Genomic DNA, 23693 nt, shown 5'->3' on the forward strand with positions numbered 1-23693 from the left:
TGTGAAATGCAATATCGATGAAATGGAACAGTTGCATGCAGCTTAGAAGAGACATCCTGGGACCATGCATGAATTGGCAGCTAAATTTGACGGACGCTACTAAGTGCATATGTTTTCTTCTCAATTTGTTTAATTCTAGGAAGGGATATCTTCATTTCCTACCTGTTTATAGTTATAGGATTTATGCTGTGGTAGATCCAAACCAAAAGTCGTATATTAAATAATATTAGAGATGAATTTGAGTTTATATATTATTATAAGAAACCTTTTATAATGTTACTAAAAATAAATTTATAAAAATTTGGTATAGAATGGATAATATCTTATTATTGTAAAATTATTAAAAATTTCATTTAAATAATAATACAAAAACATATATAAATCTTGATTATAAATTAATTCTGTAAGATTGTTTTAAATTTAAAATTCTATCACAATGCGCATGAAATTTCTGTCAATGACATACATATGTGGTTAAAAACACAATATAATACAATTAGCAAGATACGTATATGTCACATTTAAATGAAAAAACAGAACAAATCAATGTGTTTGAATTTGTAGTTTAATTGAAAAATTATTGGACCAATGAACAATATTAATCAAGTAAATAGAAGAAGACATCTCCATATTTTGTCTTTTTTTTTTTCAGTAACACGAATGTAAAATGGAAATATTATGAGAGTGCTTAATAACCCAGTTGTTTTTTTTTAATTAAATTTGTTATTACTAATAAAAAAGAGAGCATGAAATTCCAGTCAAATTTTACTTGTGCTCGTGCATCTGGTTTCAAGTCTTTAACGTGTGTGTACCATTTTTACGTCAAAAGTGTGAAAGAACGTACAAGTTATTTCTTAGTTGCTTCTGTAATATTGATCTGATATTTTTTTAAAATAAAAAAGGAAATATGTCAGCACGAGTGTTAAATTATTATACTAAATATATACTGACTTGAAACAAAGTTTGCACAAGTGTACGTGCAAAACTCAAATCATGTAAAAAGAATAGTAACGATTTACATTTTTTTTACTGCAAAAATTATGATAAAAGCATTTTGGCAGAAAGAAATATTTACGTAATAAACTAAATAGACTGTATTGGAATGTTAGATGGATAATTTTAACTTTGATTTACTGAAGGTAGTAAATAGATTGAAAAAAAGAAGAAACTAATGGGTTTGTATAGTTTTTTTTTAAAGACTTTATTAAGGTTTTAATTTCCATAATATGTAGGATGTTTTGGTTTTAATACCTATTTAAATTTTTGCTTAATTTTTGTTTTTTTAGTACTTTTTGTTCTTACATCAAGAAAAAAGAAAAGAAAAACATGAAAAGAAAAATAAACAAAAGAAAATAGAAACAAAAAAAGAAGAAGAATATTACCCATATCCTATAGATTTTCTAAGATTCAAGTGTCCTTTGTAGAAATTTTTTGTTATTTTCTGTTGTTAGTAAAAATATTTACCACTATTTCTCTTACATTGATATCAAAATTCTGTGTTGAATTTTGTGATTATTATCTGTGATAATGATTCATTTACTTATTTTTAGTAAAAACCTTTGGTTAGAGAATGAACGATAAAAGACAGTATGATCATAAAGAAAAACCTATTATGTAAAAAGACAGTGGATTTTGATATGTTAACTTTTCCATAACAAATTTTTTTTACAACAGTTATATGTAATTATTTTAGTTTGGTGACAAAAAAATGTATTTTTTTTTAATTCTCACTAATATACGTTTTATTTATTTTTTATAAATGTGACTTTTTATTTTTTATTCATTTTTAGTTAATCATAACATTAATTACTAATATGAGGTACTTTTTATAATATCTATGTAAAGTCACGATTGAAAAGCTGTCATGGTTAAAAGTCCTTCCGTAAAGTTTTTTTTTCTGAAGAATTTAGCAGTCATATACTTTCGATTACAAATATGTCAAAGACAAAATTGGCATTAACCCATTGTAGCACGAATCCCATGTTTTCTTCCTCTATTCCATACTATAAATTCTAATTACACTTTTAATTGTAATTAATAAAAAAGGATAGTGTATTTTTTTTGTGTGTGTTTTAATTATAGTTTTGAATTTTACAATTTATATATATATATATATATATATATATATATATATAATTTGAAATATGTATAATAAGATATCTTAAATTTATGTTTATTTCATGATTAATTTAACTTTTAATAATCACAAATTATGAACTTGGTAGAAAATAATTTGAAACTATTTCAACTAATCATAATTAGTTAAAATACATAACTAAAATTTTAGCTTTTATAGTTTGATAATGGTTTTTTATTGCTAAATATGTGCTAATATTTGGTCAAATGTAAATAATAACCATAAAGTTGAAACAATTTCGTGGAAAAAATAAAATATAAATGTCAAATGAACTTTTAAACAAAATTAACATTTTTAAATACATTAATAAATTGAAAATTTAAAGAAGGTGACAAGTTTATTGTGAGTTTACCTATATGTATAAATTATAATTATGATAATTTTAAATATTATAAACTCGTCTCCTTTAAATTTCACATGAGAATAAAGTCATAAACAGCCTTTCAATTTCTTATTGGTCCTTTGGTGGTAGATAGCCAATACATGTTATTTGTCTATCTAAATAAATTTCAAATCCAAAAATATAGATAAATAAATAAATGTATTAAGAAACAATAATTATAGAAACAATGATTAAAACAATGAAGGCAGAAGTAATACAGTTAGAGGAGGAAGAAGAAAATTAATAAAAGAAGAAAAAGAAGAGGAATAGAAAGAGTTAAGGACAAGATGATGGTAGAAGTGGTAACGATGACAAATGCAATAATTATAATAGTAAAGGAATAGGATATTGAAAAAGTAAAAAAAAAGAATTAAACGGTTAATTTTGACTAAAATTATCAATTAATTCAATTATTCGACAATTAATTTATGGACGAATTTTATGTGGTAAATATTCTATATTCTTTTAGGACTCATATCATATTATTACACGCATGTACATCTAATTATACTCGAGTATTTGTCTTGCTAAGTTTTTACGGAAAAAATAATGGCTAATTGGGTTTTGGGTTAGCAAACTTGGATTTAAAAGTAAATAAATAAAAATGAGCAGATTTGGATTTAATTTTTACATTCATCAATACCCAACACGATAAAAATGTCTTGAAGTTTTTCTAAATTTAATTAAAAATATGTTTAAAATATCAATTTTATGTTCGGCATAAATGATCTTTTGTTAAAAATTAATAATATATAGCATAAAATCATAATCCGTTATAACAAATAATTATTAACATGACGTTTTATTTTTATAAATGTTAAATTCCAATAAAATGAATTGGTCAAATTAAACCCAAATCCGATTCACCCAACGCTGCTTTTTCCTGAAATGTATATGTATTATGTTTAATGTGATGCAAAAGAGAAACAATTTTGATGTCGACCAGCACATAGAACAAGAAGACGAAACATCGTTCGTTAAACACGAACACCTATAGAAGGAGCGACAAATTTCTAAGTATAGTATTCGATCACTACAGTAACCTCAGAATGTACAGAGGAGACCCAACGCTACCGCACACCATTTACTTTCTACATAATATCAATACACATTACATCCTCTGTCACCTCCACTCCACTTTCCTCTACATCATCTTTTAATAAATTAAATTTAATCTTGATAATCACTTTTTCAAACATTTTATTTCACAGATGATTTTTATTTTGTAAAATAAAACTCTAGTTCTCCATCAGTTTATTTTTATTTATGAAAAATGTTATTACTTATGGAGGAAAAATTAAAATTCTGTCATTTTTAAAATTTTAATATAATTTGGTTTTTAAATTTTAAAAGTTAACAAATATAATTTTTTAAATCTAATCGTATTAAATATTTAACGTGTTAAATACCTTTTAAAATAATATTTAAATTGTTTGTATCATTTTGATATATTTTAGTTTAAATATCAATATGAAATATGATTTAATAAGTCAAATAATTAATTTTATTTATTTATTTTTAAAGTTTAAAAATAGAAATATATTAAAAAAAAGAAGAAAAAAGTTATAATTTTTCACGTATAAGTTTATAAAAAAAATATAAACATAGTTAACCTTAAATTAAATATGTCAATATATTATTGTAATTGAGAAAACACTATTTAAACTCGCGCAATACGCTTCGGTTTAGGAGCAATCGAAGCCTATCAGAACGCAGTGACGTTTTCGTAGTTTAGCCAAACTTTTCTACCTCGGTTCAAAAGGAACTGAGACATATACATCATATGACCTCAGTTAAAATTTCAACCAATGTCTAACACCCTGAAAAATTTCTGTAGATTTGACTTTTGGCCTGACAGCCGAATCTACTGCCTCGGTTGACTGGGGACCTGAGACATACACACCATATGACCTAGGTTAAAATTCTAACTGATGTCTAACATCCTAAAAAATTTCCTTTTCAACCCTCACTTTCAGCCTCCTGCCTCCTGGGGACCCAAAGCGCGTTATAAGCATTGGAGGAGATGGGTGTGGGTGGAACTGCAGAGCTTGGGACCCTTCCACAAACACCAAAAAAGTCAAGGTTCCCCCTCTTCATTGTATATTGCTTTATTTAAATAAAAGTTTCTGACTTTAGCCGTTACGTAGTGGTGACGCGTTGTCTGACTACATTGGGTGTGGTGAAGGTAGTGCCTTGGGGTTTCGGTGTTTTCGATGATGGCGCTCTACTGACCCCGACGGTGGCCATGGAGATCTCGCCCACCCACCAGCCGTCGTTGTCAAAGACATCGACTTACTGGCAGTGCGTGAAGGAGGAAGCGGCTATGAAACACGGTGCAGTGGCTCCGAATATAGGAGATCGAGGAGCTGTGATTCTCTTCGGCGAGATTGGGCGACGAGTATCCCACTGCCATAGCACCATCTCTAAGGTCGCCAGCGAGGGACTCCGGCGTTATCAGCGCCCGGGCAGGCGAGATGCTTCATTGACGTGGCCACCTTTAGCAACATCCTTGGCGGCGGTTTCAGTCAGGAGTTGTGACGCTGATGGCAATACTCGCCGGCGACGTAGGTAAGGTAGTAGGTTTGGGGGGGTTTTGGGTTTCTCTGTTCTACAGGTTTCAATTCATGCGTAATCCTCCTCTTCTTCTAGAATGTCAATTTAGGATTTTCTGAATTTGGGGGTCTCTCTTTGCTCATGAGAACATCCTTCGTGAATAAGAAATATGCCATGTCTAGCCTGGTGACATCAACGACGAAGAGAACGATGTCGACGACAAGAGACGCGAGAAGCGTGGAATACTGGCTGACAACCTTGTTGTTGAGAGGGGTGCTAGCGGTGGCATCAATGGCTGCCATGGTTGTGAGAGATTGATGATGGAGGTTGGGTTTCCTGACTGCGTCGCCACACCTACGACTATGATCGTTAGAAAGCAAAGAATAAAAATAAAAAACACTCTACTGTCTCGGTTCAGAAGGAACTGAGGTGAAAAGTTATTCGAAAAGAAAAAAGTAAAAAAGGAAAAATCCTACTACTCACTGAGACAAAATCCTATCCATTTTTGCTTCGTCTGTATATGCCTCGGTTTAGGAACCGTTGTCTATGGGAAAATAATGTGTGACTAGTGAAAACAAACATGTGAAATCATAGGAAGCTTGATCATCGGAGGGGCGAATAAGTTGGTCAATTTTATCTCCTAGTCTGGAAATAGTTTTCATTTGGTCGCATTGAAGGACTTCATTTTTCTCTGTCTGCTTTTCATTATACTTTCTATTTTCGTCGCCAAATCTTTCAACAAATGGTGTGTTACTTCCATCTAAAGCCTAGAGTTGTTTTAGAGTAATCACGTTTTTTATGCAAGCATTTAGGTTGTTATATTAATTAATAGTGAATGAAATAAATAAGAAGGAGGAATAATAGAATGTTAATTAAGAAAAGTAAAACAATCATTATTATTACTAGGAATGTGCGATACCTTTAGTTATGATGATTTCAAGAATGAGTTGAATATGATGTCAATTATTAAGTTGATACAGTTTGTTTCACATGTCATCAATGATTCTGAAAAAATGGTTTGAATGGAATCTGGCCGTGGCCATAATTCTAACTTCAAATAATGCATTGCAATCAAGTAAACAGACAAAAATAAAAATAAAATTGTTCTTATGATCATCAACTCGGAAGAGGAAAGTGTGAACCTACATCATTAACTATACGACGCTGTTGATGTTTTGATAGTCACATTTCTATTAATTCACAAACTAAGTATATTCGACAAGAGTCAAAACGAAATATGGTTCCCAATAATTTTCTAGAATATAACATAAGTGAAAAAGGTGAATGTGCAGAAGAAATAAATGATCTACAGGCAGAATTTGAAATTGAGTTACAGCTGTATTTGGATGGACAAGCTGAATTCGAAGATGCAGAGCGCGAGGGAGTCAAGGTAGATTGTTTCATAGTTTGCTTCCTTCTAGATAAGGATGCTTCTCTTGGTCGAAGAAACAAATGAAATTTATAATAGTTTTGGAGTTATGAGCTGCAAATTTTTGTGTGCTTGTCCTTTTTTGCTTGTTGTAAATACTTGCAGTTATGAGTCATTGGTTATATTATATATTAGTGAATGGCTGAAAAGAGGAATTTGCAGGTTACTGTTAAGGACTGTAGTTCAAAAAGCAGCCGTAGTTCAAGTTTTGGTGAAACAACAATGAAACCTATAGGAGCAAGTTATGACGTATCATTTGTATCAGTGTGCAGTCAATTAAGCAACCATAATATTGTTGAATAGTACAATTTAATCACCCACTGTTATATGTATATACGTCTCTCTTTTGTCTTCAAAATTTTGGTTTAGCACTCTACAGTTAATAATAATGGTTTGGAGAATCGTTTTAAATAGGTTTGAGAATTACCAATAGTAGAATAGAAATTGAAGTGAATTAAAATTATTTTCCATTACTACACCAGATTTGTGAGCACGGACTCCCGTGACTGAGCTCATATGACCGGAGTTTCGGTGGCCAACGGAAAAATATTTGTTCAATGATTTTTTTTGTTAGCATTGTCCATACTGAATTTTGTCCAGGCTACCTAAATAAGAAAAAAGTCTTTTTGTCTTAATTTTCTTTTCTTTTATTTTACATTTTATGTTTATTTTTTATTTATATTGTTATTTATTTTTGTTATTTCTATTTTTTTGAATTCCATTTTATTTTATGCCCTTTTTTCTTAATTGTTTTTGCGCTAGAAAAAAGAGAAAGAAATGTTCTGAAATAGATATTTATAAGATAGCCGAATATTTTTGAAAAAAGGAAAAGAAAAAAGAAAATAAAAAAGGGAAAAAGAAAAATGCAGGTCTGACAACTAAGCCTTTTGGGTATGAAAAACTTTGCCTTCCGTCGATTCAGTCTAGATAAACATGATTCCGTTTATGTCACGCTTCCACGCCACAACAATGCTTACACGCCACAACAATGACAGTGCATGCAGCATGTCTACCCAGGGAGCAAACATGAAAAAGGAAAAAGACAGGAGGAAATCCTAAGTCAGAGTATATGCCCTGATCTTCCAGAGGAGAGCGTTTTTTTAAGCTTTAGTTTGCTTCATCACAATCAAGTTTTGACGGTAATGGATCCCATTTTTTTTCTTTACTACAGCCTGACCAAAAAACTCTTGACTCCCTCACTTCCAACACCAACCATCATTCTGTTAGCCACAAGAAAGGGGAAACCATCTGAGGCACGGGGCGCACAATAGTGAGGTAAGCAACGCCTTGCACTCCTGTGTCATGTGTGTGAGTTAGCTTACTGCATTTTATACCTCATTTTTTCACTTGCTATTGGAACACATTTCTGCTCTGTTGTATTATATTATTGTATGAATATTCCAAAAGAAATATATATTATTTTCTCCATTCTCCATCGATGCATAACCATATTTCATCCCAGTCGCGTATTCAATCACCATCGTCTCTGTTTTCTATAATAATGTCCATTGTTATCGAACACTATCTTAAATAGTTTCGATAATGAAATAATCAATGCGCCCATTAGGAAACCAACCCAAACAAAACAGAAAATATGGGAATAGGATAATCTATCGGCGGTGATGGCCTTTGAGTCGCGGTTGAGAGGCGGAAGCGAAGGCCATGCGTTTAGGAGTTGCCGGCAGCGTTTTCCGCTAGCGGGTGAGGACGCGTCAAGCGTCTAGGGTTTGCAGTCGTGAGGTGGAGCCGTCGTGAGGATGGGTTTCGTCCGCTGTACGCGTCCGTGACGGTTGACCTCGTTGGTGACGGTGAGAGCGCGTCGCGGAGGAGCGAGGGTGATTCCCTCTCGCGCATGAGTTGAAGACGGGAGAAGGAGATTTTAGCGGTAGCCGACGATGGTCCCTGCGGCGAGTGGTGTCGTCGGCGACACCTTAGGCCAAGCGGAGACCGTCGCAGCGGCTGGTTTGGAAAGGCAGTGGCGCGCCCGGAAGCAAACCCTTCCATAGGTTTTCTTTTTTCGAAGAAGTGACTTTGGGTCTCTTTGGTTCTGAAGAGACAGAAACCCTAACCGTAGTGGGTTTCTGATTTGATGAAACAAAAGGGCTTTTTGCCCATTTTTGTCTCTGACAAGAAAGGGTTTGAGCTTTGGACCCACCTCTTTACCCCGTGTTTCATCGCTGCACATTTTCCTTATACGTTTTTTTTTGTTTTTTTTCTTGTTTTCCACGCATACCTTTCCTTCCTTTTATTTTCTCTTTTATTATTATTACTTTTTTTAAGCTATTTTTTTTACTTACATGTGCTGTTCCTTCCTTTTATTTTCTCTTTTATTATTATTACTTTTTTTAAGCTATTTTTTTTACTTACATGTGCTGTACCCACCGTTAATATATGCATTTCCTGTTTTTTTATAAACATATAGTAATATATAAAAAAATGAAAACAAAAATAAGAGGTAAAATAAAAAAAGAAAATGAAATTAAAATTATAGAAAATGGTTTTAGACCTTCTCACGGTATCTTTCTTTTTTATATCTAAATATAATTTTTAATTCGTTCTTGTTTTATTTTTCGTTTAAATAATGATTTTCTTAAATAAAAAGGATAAATTATAAAATTATAAAAAATAGTTTTTTAGTATTTTTTTTATACTTAATATTTTTTTAATAATTAAATATAGCTGTAATTTATCTTTGGACCTCTCTTTGAAAATACTTACGTAAATAATATTATTATTTTTAAGGTAAATATTACTGTTATTCTATATTAAACCTTTCCGTTATTTTGTTTCCCTTTACTGTATTTCATTTATCAAACGTTCTAGAAAAATTTGAATCAGGGGCACCAACATCGTTCATCCACACTACTCTCAATTCCTCTGTTCATTCCCTCTATTCACCTCCTCAAAAACTCATTTCCTCCATCACTCACATTATAGAATCCCATTCTCCCACCCAACTTCAACTTCATCTTCCAATTAACAAAAACCCTAAAGCCATTTTCAGAGGCAGAAAAACATTGGATAATCATCTTTCACACACAAAAAAAATTCATTCCTGTTTCATCCTCACAACATCCATATTAGCGTAAGGGCAAAAGTGGGAAAGCACACGTCACATATCAGGGTTAAAAGAATTTCCACATAGGCAACGGAGAAAAAGTAAGGCAAACCCTAGAAGGGCAGAGAGAAACGCTCTGCTAGAGTTCTTCCCTCACACACGCACACACTCTGGACAGACGAAGAAGATGATGGTATTTTATAAGCAGTTTCAAATTTTATTTTATTAAATGTTTTTGTCGGTTGTGACTCTATTTATTTTATTTATTTACTGAAATTGACAACTGAAACAATTTTACTTAAGAGAAGATTAAAAATAATTATATTTTTTTTTTATTTCATAAAACATCTATAGGTGAAAAAGTTTTTAGACAATCTCTGGATATATATATATATATATTATGAATGGGTGGAAGAATCGATTTTTTTGAATGTAATAATTCTGCTTTCCTATGTATTGTACATAGTTATTATTAATAATAATATAATTATATTATTAGTATTAATATTGTCGTTAATAATGATAATAATAATATTAGTATTAATAATAATATTAACAATTATAATATTAATAATATTATTATTACTTTTAATAATAATATAATAGTTATTTTTAATTTAAAATTAAAACTTCAACATACATATAAAATTATTTTCTTTTCTTATATATATAATTAATTAATTTTTATTTTATCACACACACACACACACATATATATATATATATATATATTAATAATTATTGTTATTATTATAATTATAATAATAATATTTTTTGTAATTTTTAATAATAATTTCAATTCTATTTTAACATGTCTTCTAATATTTATATCATATTTATTTTTATGGATAAAATAATAAATATATCTAATTTTATTTATTAAAATAATTTTTAATTTATCATACCAGTTATTTTATATAAAAAAAATTATAAGTTTTTTCTTCAAATTCCTTTATCCATTTCTTTAAATATTTTAACCCAAACAATATATGAATTCCTTTATTCAATTTCCTTCTAATTATCTTCACAATCCAAACACTACTTTAATAAATTAAAAGTAAATTTAATTTTTAAAAAATACAATATTTTAGATATTAAAAACATCTCATTTTAATATTATACATTCCTCTTTATTTTATTTTTGGGTTCTAATATATATTATTTTTAAAAACTATGTGTGAAGGTGAGACCAGAGGACACATGCGTCTTTCCGGTTTCTTTCAAGCAAACTACAAACATTTTAATTTTCATTTGAGACAAAGTCAGAGTTAAAAAATAGTGATTTTCTATTTATACCCTCTCCATCAAGCAGCAAGCATTTCATTTCAATTCCTGCAAATTGTACCTGTTGTTCAGAGTTCACACTCCCACTCACACTATAGAGTAGAGTGAGTGTAGAAAACCCAGAAACCCTAGCTTTATTCTCGTTCCAGGAAACGCATTGTTTGGAATGGGTCACATCGGTTCCAGCAAGGATGGCACAAAGGCAGGGATGGCGACCGCGATGATGGATATCGACGGCTTCGGTGACTTGTCCTATCGCCCGGCTTCGACCCTTCCAAGAAGGGAGATAACGAGCACTACCGCTACGCCTCCATCAAGTTCGGCAAGGTCAAGCTCGACAAGCCCGTGGTCTGGGGCGGTGAGTTAAACAACCAGGAGTTGAAGATGCTTCCGCGACACGCGCGGCTTCAGAGGATGACCTACGCGTCGGAAATGAAAATCTTAGTTAAAGTTCAAGTAGGGAAAATAGAGTGCTGGTGTTGTTTTATTGTGTGTGGGTAATGTAGATTTGTTACCTTTGTTATAGCAATTTATGATGTGTGTTTGTGTGGAATTGTAGGTGTATGTTCCGAAGAAGATTCGGAGTGATAAGTTCAAGACTGGGAAGGAAGAGTTCCTTGATAAGGAGATTCTGACGGAAGACGAGAGCGAGATCATCATTGGCAAATTGCCTGTCATGGTCAAAGTCGGATTTATGTTGGATGAAAGCTGAAAAGGATGATTGTGAATTTGACCATGGAGGTTATTTTCTCATAAAGGGTGCCGAGAAGGTTGGTTTGTACTTAATTTTTAACGATTTTTAGGTTGACTTTAATTTCTTGTTTTGATTTTGTTGGCCTTTATTTTTGTTGAGTTTTACAATAATTACTTTTAAAATCATATTTAGCAAATTTTCTGACTGAATGGAAATTTTTCTCTTGATCGCCATTGCGTGTTTTCGATGCATTTCTTTAATGTTTAGGGTATGTTTAGTGATATGAATTTGTTTCCTGTGAAAAATCGTCGCAGACTTTTATTGCACAGGAGCAACTGTATTTAAAGAGGCTTTGGGTTATAAACAGTCCAGGTTGGATGATTGTCTACAAGTCACAGATGAAGAGAAATAGGATGGTTATTAAACTGGTAGGCAATTCTAGGAATGAAGGAGGGGAGAATGGAGACATGTTTCTTACTGTGTATTTTTTATCTGTTGAGGTTCCTGTGTGGGTACTATTTTTTGCACTTGGTGTCGGATCTGATAAAGATGTTGTAGATCTCATTGGCTGTGACAATGATGTTAGAATTCAGAATATTCTCCTTGCGTCTGTTTGTGATGCTGATGAGAAATGTGGCGCATTTCGGAGTGGTAGGAATGCAGTTCAATATTTAGAGAAGTGTATAAAGGGTGTCCGATTTCCACCTCCTGAGTCTATTGAGGAGTGCCTTGAAATTTATGTCTTTCCTGGAATCAGCGGCTTAAACAGAAAGGCACGTTTCCTTGCATATATGGTGAAGGGTCTCTTGCTGGCTTATACTGGCCGCAGAAAATGCGACAACAGGGATGATTTCCGTAATAAGAGGCTTGAATTGGCCAATGAACTTCTTGAGCGTGAGTTGAAAGTGCATATAGCACATGTTCGGAAGAGAATGTCCAAGGCACTGCAAAGGGATCTCTATGGAGATAGAGATGTACGCCCCATTGAGTATTATGTTGATGCGTCAATAATTACAAATGGTTTGCAAAGGGCATTTTCAACCGGAGCATGGTCACATCCGTACAAGAGGATGGAAAGGATCTCTGGTGTGGTTGCAACTGTTGGGCGCACTAATCCCTTACAAACCATGGCTGAGCTAAGAAGAGCAAGGCAGCAAGTTCAGTACACGGGAAAAGTTGGGGATGCTAGATATCCGTAAGTAACTTCAAGCTGTTATTATTATTTCCTTTCTTCATTTATTCTGTTTGTTGCACAAAGTTATGGCTTATTCTTTTCCTCTCTTTTTTCTTGCTTTAATTTATTATAGCACAAGTTTGTGGTTGCAGGCATCCTTCTCACTGGGGCAAGGTTTGTTTTCTCTCTACCCCAGATGGTGAAAATTGTGGACTAGTAAAAAATATGGCTGTCACGGGACTAGTAAGCACTGATGTATCTAATGCATCTGAATCTATACTGCCTACATTGTTGGATTGTGGGATGGAAGAACTTGTCAATGATACTAAAACTCATCTGGGAAACAAAGACAAAGTCTTCCTAAACGGTGATTGGGTTGGAGTGTGCCCTGATTCCAGTTGGTTTGTGGCTGAGCTACGAAGTAAAAGACGAAAAAATGAACTGCCCCATCAGGTTCACTTTTAATGTGTTCTGTATGCTCTACTAGTCACATTTTATATATCTTTTGGAACTTTCTTTTAATTTGAGCCATGAATGGATTATGGATCTCGCCTTATGGGCAAAGGCTTTTGCTATCGATATTAAACGTTTATAATTTCGGCTATAAACCATCAAATCTAGTAAAGGTCAACAGGTTTTATAGAAAATGAAGGTTGGACCGCCATGAACGGCGGTGACGTTTCTGACGTAGGCGACAATACCGACGGTGACACTTGGCTGCTGGTCTGGATGCATGGAGTTGTCGGGGACGATAAAGAAGCCCTTAAGCCTCCTTTGGTTCTAAGCAGAAGAAGAAGAAGAAAACCCTAAGTGCTGTCTGAAAAAGGGTTTTTGGGCCTGGCCAAGCAAGCTTCTTCGCCACCACGGTTTTTTCTATAAACCTCCAGGGTTTTTGGGCCTGGCCAAGCAAGCTTCTTCGCCACCACGGTTTTTTCTATAAACCTCCATTCTCCTTTGGTTTATGCTTCTATTTAGCTTACTTCGTGCACCCATGTTTTCTATTTTTTATACCCCAGTTTCGTTTGCTTCATGCACCCTCCTCTTTATTTCTTATAAATTTTCTTAATGTTTGCATACTACAAAATGGTGCGTAAGATAACGCTTTTAAAGCGCTATCTATTAATAGACAGCGCTTCTATAAAAAGCCCTATCTATTGGTCTAAAACTATATAAATCAGAGAAAGTGTCTGAAACTCTATAATGCTACTAATATAAATTATTAATTTAGTAGTGAAAATAGAGGGATTCTGATTTTGCACCGAGCGTTGTTGAAAAAGGATCTGTCTGGAGGATTTGCAGCAACCTGAAGAACGTTGGTGGCTCGAGAGGCGTGGACATTTCTGTAAGGTTCGGTTTGTTGCTCAACAGAGAATAACAAAATTTACAAAAAGCGGACACAGTACACCAGTAACACATTACGTACGCGAACAAATGAAAAACCTTCTATACCGCACAGAGGCGAAAATGAAGACAAAACAATCAGCGACTATGATACCAGCAAGGAGAGACACCCATAGTCGAGAAAGAAAAAGAAAACAGCTGTACTGATTTCACAGTCGCTCGTTGATTTCGCAACTATGGGTGTTTCTCTTTGCTGGTTTCACAGTCGCTGATTGTTTTGTCTTCATTTTATGTACTGTGCGTTCGTATAGAAGGTTTTCCATTTGTTCGCGTACGTAATGTTGTACTGGTGTACTATGTGTCCGCTTTTTGTAAATTTTGTCATTCTCTGTTGGGCAACAAACCGAACCTTGCAGAAATGTCCACGCCTCTCGAGTCATCAACGTTTTTCAGGTTGCTGCAGATCCTTCAGACAGCTCCTTTTTCAGCAAGGCTCGGGACAAATTCAGAATCTCTCTATTTTCACTACTACAAAAAGGTGCATAGATAACGCTTTTTAAGCGCTATCTATTAATAGATAGCGCTTCTATAAAAAATGCTATCTATTGTTGTCTAACAATAGATAGCGCGTGTTTAAATAAGCAACTGCTATCTATTGTCTGACAGCAATAGATAGCGAATAAGCGCTATCTATTGGTCTAAAACTATATAAATCAGAGAAAGTGTCTGAAACTCTGTAATGCTACTAATATAAATTATTAATTTAGTAGTGAAAATAGAGGGATTCTGATTTTGTATCGAGCGTTGCTGAAAAAGGAGCTGTCTAGAGGATTTGCAGCAACCTGAAGAACGTTGGTGGCTCGAGAGGCGTGGACATTTCTGCAAGGTTTGGTTTGTTGCCCAACAGAGAATAACAAAATTTACAAAAAAAGCGGACACATAGTACACCAGTACAACATTACGTACGCGAACAAATGGAAAACCTTCTATACAGACGCACAGAGGCGAAAATGAAGACAAAACAATCAGCGACTGTGAAACCAGCAAAGAGAGACACCCATAGTCGAGAAAGAAAAAAAAAACAGCTGTACTGATTTCACAGTCGCTCGCTGATTTCACAACTATGGGTGTCTCTCTTTGCTGGTTTCACAGTCGCTGATTGTTTTGTCTTCATTTTCGCCTCTGTGCGTCCGTATAGAAGGTTTTCCATTTGTTCGCGTACATAATGTTGTACTGGTGTACTATGTGTCCACTTTTTGTAAATTTTGTCATTCTCTGTTGGGCAACAAACGAACCTTGCAGAAATGTCCACGCCTCTCGAGTCACCAACGTTCTTCAGGTTGCTGCAGATCCTCCAGACAGCTCCTTTTTTAGCAACGCTCGGGACAAAATCAGAATCCCTCTATTTTCACTATTATTAAAAGGTGCAAAGATAACGCTTTTTAAGCGCTATCGTGCTATCTATTAGTGTCTGACAATAGATAACGCTTTTTTAAAAAAGCGCTATCTATTGTTAGACCGCGCTTGTTTAAATAAGCAAGTGCTATCTATTGTCTAAAACTTTATAAATCAGAGAAAGTGTCTGAAACTATGTAATGCTACTAATTTAAATTATTAATTTAGTAGTGAAAATAAAGGGATTCTGATTTTGTCCCGAGCGATGCTGAAACAGGAGCTGTCTGGAGGATTTGCAGCAACATGAAGAACGTTGGTGGCTCGAGAGGCGTGGACATTTCTGTAAGGTTCGGTTTGTTGCTCAACAGAGAATAACAAAATTTACAAAAAGCGGACACAGTACACCAGTAACACATTACGTACGCGAACAAATGAAAAACCTTCTATACAGACGCACAGAGGCGAAAATGAAGACAAAACAATCAGCGACTATGATACCAGCAAGGAGAGACACCCATAGTCGAGAAAGAAAAAGAAAACAGCTGTACTGATTTCACAGTCGCTCGTTGATTTCGCAACTATGGGTGTTTCTCTTTGCTGGTTTCACAGTCGCTGATTGTTTTGTCTTCATTTTATGTACTGTGCGTTCGTATAGAAGGTTTTCCATTTGTTCGCGTACGTAATGTTGTACTGGTGTACTATGTGTCCGCTTTTTGTAAATTTTGTCATTCTCTGTTGGGCAACAAACCGAACCTTGCAGAAATGTCCACGCCTCTCGAGTCATCAACGTTTTTCAGGTTGCTGCAGATCCTTCAGACAGCTCCTTTTTCAGCAAGGCTCGGGACAAATTCAGAATCTCTCTATTTTCACTACTACAAAAAGGTGCATAGATAACGCTTTTTAAGCGCTATCTATTAATAGATAGCGCTTCTATAAAAAATGCTATCTATTGTTGTCTAACAATAGATAGCGCGTGTTTAAATAAGCAACTGCTATCTATTGTCTGACAGCAATAGATAGCGAATAAGCGCTATCTATTGGTCTAAAACTATATAAATCAGAGAAAGTGTCTGAAACTCTGTAATGCTACTAATATAAATTATTAATTTAGTAGTGAAAATAGAGAGATTCTGATTTTGTATCGAGCGTTGCTGAAAAAGGAGCTGTCTAGAGGATTTGCAGCAACCTGAAGAACGTTGGTGGCTCGAGAGGCGTGGACATTTCTGAAAGGTTCGGTTTGTTGCCCAACAGAGAATAACAAAATTTACAAAAAAAGGGGACACATAGTACACCAGTACAACATTACGTACGCGAACAAATGGAAAACCTTCTATACAGACGCACAGAGGCGAAAATGAAGACAAAACAATCAGCGACTGTGAAACCAGCAAAGAGAGACACCCATAGTCGAGAAAGAAAAAAAAAACAGCTGTACTGATTTCACAGTCGCTCGCTGATTTCACAACTATGGGTGTCTCTCTTTGCTGGTTTCACAGTCGCTGATTGTTTTGTCTTCATTTTCGCCTCTGTGCGTCCGTATAGAAGGTTTTCCATTTGTTCGCGTACATAATGTTGTACTGGTGTACTATGTGTCCACTTTTTGTAAATTTTGTCATTCTCTGTTGGGCAACAAACGAACCTTGCAGAAATGTCCACGCCTCTCGAGTCACCAACGTTCTTCAGGTTGCTGCAGATCCTCCAGACAGCTCCTTTTTTAGCAACGCTCGGGACAAAATCAGAATCCCTCTATTTTCACTATTATTAAAAGGTGCAAAGATAACGCTTTTTAAGCGCTATCGTGCTATCTATTAGTGTCTGACAATAGATAACGCTTTTTTAAAAAAGCGCTATCTTTTGTTAGACCGCGCTTGTTTAAATAAGCAAGTGCTATCTATTGTCTAAAACTTTATAAATCAGAGAAAGTGTCTGAAACTATGTAATGCTACTAATTTAAATTATTAATTTAGTAGTGAAAATAAAGGGATTCTGATTTTGTCCCGAGCGTTGTTGAAAAAGGATCTGTCTGGAGGATTTGCAGCAACCTGAAGAACGTTGGTGGCTCGAGAGGCGTGGACATTTCTGTAAGGTTCGGTTTGTTGCTCAACAGAGAATAACAAAATTTACAAAAAGCGGACACAGTACACCAGTAACACATTACGTACGCGAACAAATGAAAAACCTTCTATACAGACGCACAGAGGCGAAAATGAAGACAAAACAATCAGCGACTATGATACCAGCAAGGAGAGACACCCATAGTCGAGAAAGAAAAAGAAAACAGCTGTACTGATTTCACAGTCGCTCGTTGATTTCGCAACTATGGGTGTTTCTCTTTGCTGGTTTCACAGTCGCTGATTGTTTTGTCTTCATTTTATGTACTGTACGTTCGTATAGAAGGTTTTCCATTTGTTCGCGTACGTAATGTTGTACTGGTGTACTATGTGTCCGTTTTTTGTAAATTTTGTCATTCTCTGTTGGGCAACAAACGAACCTTGCAGAAATGTCCACGCCTCTCGAGTCACCAACGTTCTTCAGGTTGCTGCAGATCCTCCAGACAGCTCCTTTTTTAGCAACGCTCGGGACAAAATCAGAATCCCTCTATTTTCACTATTATTAAAAGGTGCAAAGATAACGCTTTTTAAGCGTTATCGTGCTATCTATTAGTGTCTGACAATAGATAACGCTTTTTTAAAAAAGCGCTATCTATTGTTAGACCGCGCTTGTTTAAATAAGCAAGTGCTATCTATTGTCTAAAACTTTATAAATCAGAGAAAGTGTCTGAAACTATGTAATGCTACTAATTTAAATTATTAATTTAGTAGTGAAAATAAAGGGATTCTGATTTTGTCCCGAGCGTTGTTGAAAAAGGATCTGTCTGGAGGATTTGCAGCAACCTGAAGAACGTTGGTGGCTCGAGAGGCGTGGACATTTCTGCAAGGTTCGGTTTGTTGCACAACAGAGAATAACAAAATTTACAAAAAGCGGACACATAGTACACCAGTACTACGTACGCAAACAAATGGAAAACCTTCTATACAGACGCACAGAGGCGAAAATGAAGACAAAACAATCAGCGATTGTGAAACCAGCAAAGAGAGACACCCATAGTCGAGAAAGAAAAGAAAACACAGCTGTACTGATTTCATAGTCGCTCGATGATTTCACAACTATGGGTGTCTCTCTTTGCTAGTTTCACCGTCGCTGTTTGTTGGCTTCATTTTCGCCTCTGTGCGTCCGTATAGAAAGTTTTCCATTTGTTCGCGCACGTAATGTTGTACTGGTGTACTATGTGTCCGTTTTTTGTAAATTTTGTTATTCTCTGTTGGGCAACAAACTGAACCTTGCAGAAATGTCCACGCCTCTCGAGCCACCAACATTCTTCAGGTTGCTGCAGATCCTCAGCTCCTTTTTCAGCAATGCTCGGGACAAAACCAGAATCCCTTTATTTTCACTACTACAAAAAGGTGCATAGATAACGCTTTTTAAGCGCTATCTATAATAGATAGCGCTGCTATAAAAAGCGCTATCTATTAGTGTCTGACAATAGATAACGCTTTTTTAAAAAAGTGTATTTATTGTTGTCTAACAATAGATAACGCTTGTTTAAATAAGCAAGGGCTATCTATTGTCTGACAGTAATAGATAGCGCTGATTTAAAAAGGCGCTATCTATTGGTCTAAAACTATATAAATCAGAGAAAGTGTCTGAAACTCTGTAATGCTACATTGCCCTTATTACTCCTTTTGAGTTTGGGTTTATTGGTACACCAACGCGTTCCCTTTTATCACAGACACAGTGGTGAATGGTTTTTCGTTGCTTACATGGATAATGAGACTCGTATACTCCGGTGTCGCGCATGTTTTCTTATTGATATGATTTGCACTCTCTCCTATAATTATCATGTATGTGTGGCCGAAGATATATAACTATGTCAATCTGTTACGTCTTTGGCATATTCGAAGACTTAATGTTACCTTTGCAAGGTAACTATCTTACTTTTATATTGCATTTTAGTTAATAGTTTCATAAAATTGTTAATGTACTTCCATGATAACATGCTTCCATTAAATTATAATTTAATGGAAACATGTTATCATGGACGTACATTAACAATTTTATGAAACTATTAACTAAAATGCAATATAAAAGTAAGATAGTTACCTTGCAAAGGTAACATTAAGTCTTCGAATATGCCAAAGACGTAACAGATTGACATAGTTATATATCTTCGGCCACACATACAGGATAATTACAGGAAAGAGAGTGCAAATCATATCAATAAGAAAACATGCGCGATACCGGAGTATACGAGTCTCTTTATCTATGTAAGCAACGAAAAACCATTCACCACTGTGTCTGTGATAGAAAGGGAACACGGTGGTATACCCATAAATCCAAACTCGAAAGGAGTAATAAGGGCAATATAGAAAGCTAAAAACGCATGCCATAATCTGTCACTGATTAAACGTAAAAGAATGCTAACAAATAATATTCATATGCAAAATCATATATTCACTCACATACCAACAATGTTACCTTAGAAAAACTCAACAATTGGAACACATACAAAGCAAAAATACAACGATACATTTAAAATGTAGTAATTGATAGGATATAATATAATGGGTGCAAGATAGAAACAGTTTAAGAATTAGTTAGAAGTTGGTTAGCTGATTGGGTTGCCTTTATAAAAAGGTAGGGGTTCTGGTGGCAGAAGAGCTTTTGGATATTCTTTGTGTGTAGATAGGAAGTTGTTCCCGTAGAGGAAGAGTGCTCTCTTGAGATTTAGGTGTTGTACCAGTGTATTTTTTAATTCCAGATAGACTTGTCATTCTAATCTAAGCCCCTGGGTCGACCCTGACCTTTTCTAAAGTTAGATCCTAATTTTTTGGCATGACAAGTGAGCACTAAATTTCTTGTTTTGTTGACAGCGAGTTATTATTAGTATGACAGTGATGTGTTTCTTCTGTTTTTTTATTTTGCCTTTGGCTTGGTTTTGTGATTCAATCTTTTAAGCTTTTGTTATTCTGCGCTGGATAAAACGGTTTCGAAGGCGGATACACTGCATTGTGAATTATTCAGTAAGTTTTTAACACTCTGAAAACAGCTCTTTTATTCATTTGTAAATCGCACATTGTCTTGAAGGCTTTTTGTCAAGGTTCTTCCCAAAATTGTGAGAGATGGATTGATGGGATAGTTTCTTGAACTTGTTAACAGGGCATATGTTATTTGGTACTTATCTACGAATGCACATGTTAACATTAGAATTTTCTGAATGTAGAATCTTCCAACTCTGCTAGATCTTATACCAGTTGTTCACTTTTATTTGCAGCGTGTCAATTGATATATATATATATTTAATATGGATCCTAAGAACTTTTTCACGACATCATTTTTCGGTGCACTTGAACAAAATACAGAAGAGGGTTCAGAGATATAATAGACAAACCGTGTCCAAGACAGAGCGATTGATATGCTTTGATATGCTTAATGCACAATTTTTCCTTAGCTTTGGTTTATTTTTTTTAATAAATAACAGAGCGATTGAGGTGATGGTTGAACCACAAGAAAATGTTAATCCAATCCAAGAGTTAACCTTGAAACAAGAAAAGGGTAATGGCGGGTCCTCTTCAGAACAGATTGGGGACAAGAAAAAGGGAGGGAGGACGAAAGCTAACCCTGAAACAGATCTAGCAAAATCAACTGCTACCGATTTGGACAGGGTATTTTTCACACTTTATACGTGTTTGCTTCTGTATATTATCATTATTGCTGCATGTTTTATTCTGCTTTGTTTTTTTTCAAGTAAAGCATTAAACAAATCAATTTTTAATTTTAAGAATGAGTTGGCAAAACGACCACGTGAGAAGTCAGCACATGTATGGCCCCACTTTAATGTTTTTTGTGTTTTATATATCTTGTGGCTCTGAAGTTGTCATCCGGAATTGAACACCGGAACATGTTGATTGTGCTTCTATCAGGTAGTCGAAAAGGATCCAAGGGAAGTTAGTAGTCCCTCTCAACAAGAAAATCCTGATGTGAATATATCTCCAAAGTCGGTCATGAACAATGGTGTTGCATGCGCTTTAACTAATTCCAAGTCCATTAAAAAGCAAGAGGATGCTGAATGCTCTAATCACTCTGAAGGTTTAAATATATCTGGTCATGAGGTGCGTAATGATTTAGACTCTGAAAAAGTTGACAACAGTAATGATAAGGAAACTGAGAAAAAGCTCAAAAACAACAGCAAGAAAGTGTCCAGTTCCCCTCACGTGGACCATTTAGTTGAAGCAGCAGGACCTTCAGAGAATGACAAAGAGGTTGATGCTAAGACTTTATCACCAACGGTATACAACAATGAATCTGAAGTTGCTTCTCCACAAAGTAAGAACCTCCATGGTGGAGGGAAGACGAAAGCTAACCCTGAAACAGATCTGGCAAAATCAACTGCTACTGATGTGGATAGGGTATTTTTCACACTTTATAGGTGTTCGCTTCTATATATTATCATTATTGCTGCATGTTTTATTCTGCTTTGTTTTTTTTTTCAAGTAAAGCATTAAACAAATCAATTTTAATTATTTAGGAAGTGGTTTCTTCTCCAAGGCCTGGTACAAAATCAACTAAAGATGAAAGTTCAGAGGAGACTCCCAAGACAAATTTGAAAAGGAAACACAGTTCAGGAAAAGAAAATGTATATCCTTTTCCCTCTGAATTTTTAAATTATGATACTGGAACTTCCTTGATATATTTGTAAGGGAACCTTTGTTTTGGGAAAATCCTTTATGTTGGTCTTGCTAATTTAAAAAGTTTCATTGTGTTCTTGCTTTGGTTGATAATTATCTTTTTCCTGTACCAGGAGTCTGATGTGAAGGACTATGGTGAAAACCTTTAGGATTGTGAGTAAGTACTTAGCATGACTTCCATTTTGACTTGCTGTTGCTGGAAATTTCAGTTAATAAGGGGTCAGGAAGTGCTTCTTGTTATTTGGCATTTACTTTCAAATTATAATCTCTAGTTCTTTTATGGTTGTCTTAGCTGGGGAACATTTGTTTTTACACATCTTAATCTGGACTAATGTTGCTTTGAGTTCATGATGTTTGCATTACTTGTATCACAGTCACATTTATTACATGCATCGTTTTGTAAACCATTCTGTTGAAGTTATTGTGGTCTTGATGGTTTGTGTTCTAGATTTTCTTTATCCGTTTGTATGTGAAACTGTTTTGTAATAATTAAACCAGGGTTTACGTTTGATGTGAAATAAGGAGGGAATATGTGTTTTTATAAAACCAGGCCATATCATGCACATTAGGTTTATGATTAGATTGCCTGTTCATTTTTATATAATAGAAATATTTGCTAGAAATTTTCACACATACCTCATTTGTTACAGGTTTTACAAAGGTGTTATTCATTTTTCTTATTCTGGCAAAAAGAAGCGCAAGGTGATTTGACAGTTTATCAAGTCATCTCTCTATCCTCTCCCGTTCCATTATTGACATTAAACTTATTCTTTTTGTTCTTTTTATGCTGCTGTGCCCATGATGGAATTCGGAACTTGTCCCTACTGTTTTATCTTCTAACATATGTTCTTTATTTTAGGTCTTGTACGATGATGGTGATGAAGAAACATTAAATCTCGGGAAAGAAAAGTGGAAGTTAATTGAAGTGCAGATGAAGTTGGTCTACGGCATTTCTTTATACACCAAATTTTTTCTGCACATAAATTAATGACAATTATTTCTCTTGACAGGAAGGACAAAGTGAACGTGAAAGTCTTGATGCTTCCACCGATATGTATGTTCTATGGTTAATGTCATTTTTTGTAGATACATATTTTATTTGTATTATCCTATATTTCTTATGCATGTTTTTATGGGGTGTGCATATATTTCTTTGCATTGCTCGGTGCTGAGCTGTGGTTGTGGTGTTGTTTTGTTTTGTTGAGACAACACGTACAGCATAAATGATGTGGTGGAAGCTAATGTTTGTACGGTTTATTTGGTTTCAATTTGTATCTTCGAGCGTTCCACATTTTAGTCAGTGAATACATGCATATCACCGCATTACATTACGTTTCCCACTTTTTGGTATTTTTAAACTCCACAAACATTCTGCCTTATATGAATATGGCTACCAAATTAAGCTGTTTTTTTATTGCTGTACTGAGTTTAAATATTCTTAGAGACGAATCTGCCAAATTTTATTGATGGATATTTCACATTGATGCGTACATTGTCATA

General features: G+C 34.6%; 1 protein-coding gene and 1 pseudogene across 2 annotated transcripts; both read left to right on the forward strand.

Moving 5' to 3' along the window:
- Positions 1–10695: 10695 nt before the first annotated feature.
- LOC148204138 (DNA-directed RNA polymerases IV and V subunit 2-like) lies at positions 10696–21146 on the forward strand (annotated as a pseudogene). Its single transcript, XR_015784420.1, has 5 exons — positions 10696–11299; positions 11403–11613; positions 11852–12732; positions 12864–13164; positions 20987–21146. The product of XR_015784420.1 is annotated as a DNA-directed RNA polymerases IV and V subunit 2-like (transcript).
- A 330-nt stretch (positions 21147–21476) lies between these two features.
- On the forward strand, positions 21477–23524 carry LOC124844430 (uncharacterized). The gene is made up of 6 exons (XM_088107182.1): positions 21477–21617; positions 21695–21914; positions 22034–22141; positions 22307–22350; positions 22844–22895; positions 23053–23524. Exons 1-4 carry the CDS (start codon positions 21613–21615, stop codon positions 22340–22342), a joined length of 369 nt encoding a protein of 122 aa, XP_087963308.1. The 5' UTR covers positions 21477–21612; the 3' UTR covers positions 22343–22350; positions 22844–22895; positions 23053–23524.
- The last annotated feature ends 169 nt before the right edge of the window (positions 23525–23693 follow it).

Source organism: Vigna umbellata, chromosome 2 (genome assembly GCF_029865625.1).
Source record: "Vigna umbellata cultivar VRB3 chromosome 2, Vumbellata_1.0, whole genome shotgun sequence".
In the NCBI taxonomy this organism is placed as follows: Eukaryota; Viridiplantae; Streptophyta; class Magnoliopsida; order Fabales; family Fabaceae; genus Vigna; species Vigna umbellata.

Bases quoted from the DNA above. Each gene is read 5' to 3' on its own strand.
- LOC124844430 (XM_088107182.1), top strand. The intron at 21,915-22,033 runs GTATTTTTCACA...TTAATTATTTAG, and splicing joins CTGCTACTGATGTGGATAGG to GAAGTGGTTTCTTCTCCAAG. The intron at 22,142-22,306 runs GTATATCCTTTT...TTCCTGTACCAG, and splicing joins ACAGTTCAGGAAAAGAAAAT to GAGTCTGATGTGAAGGACTA.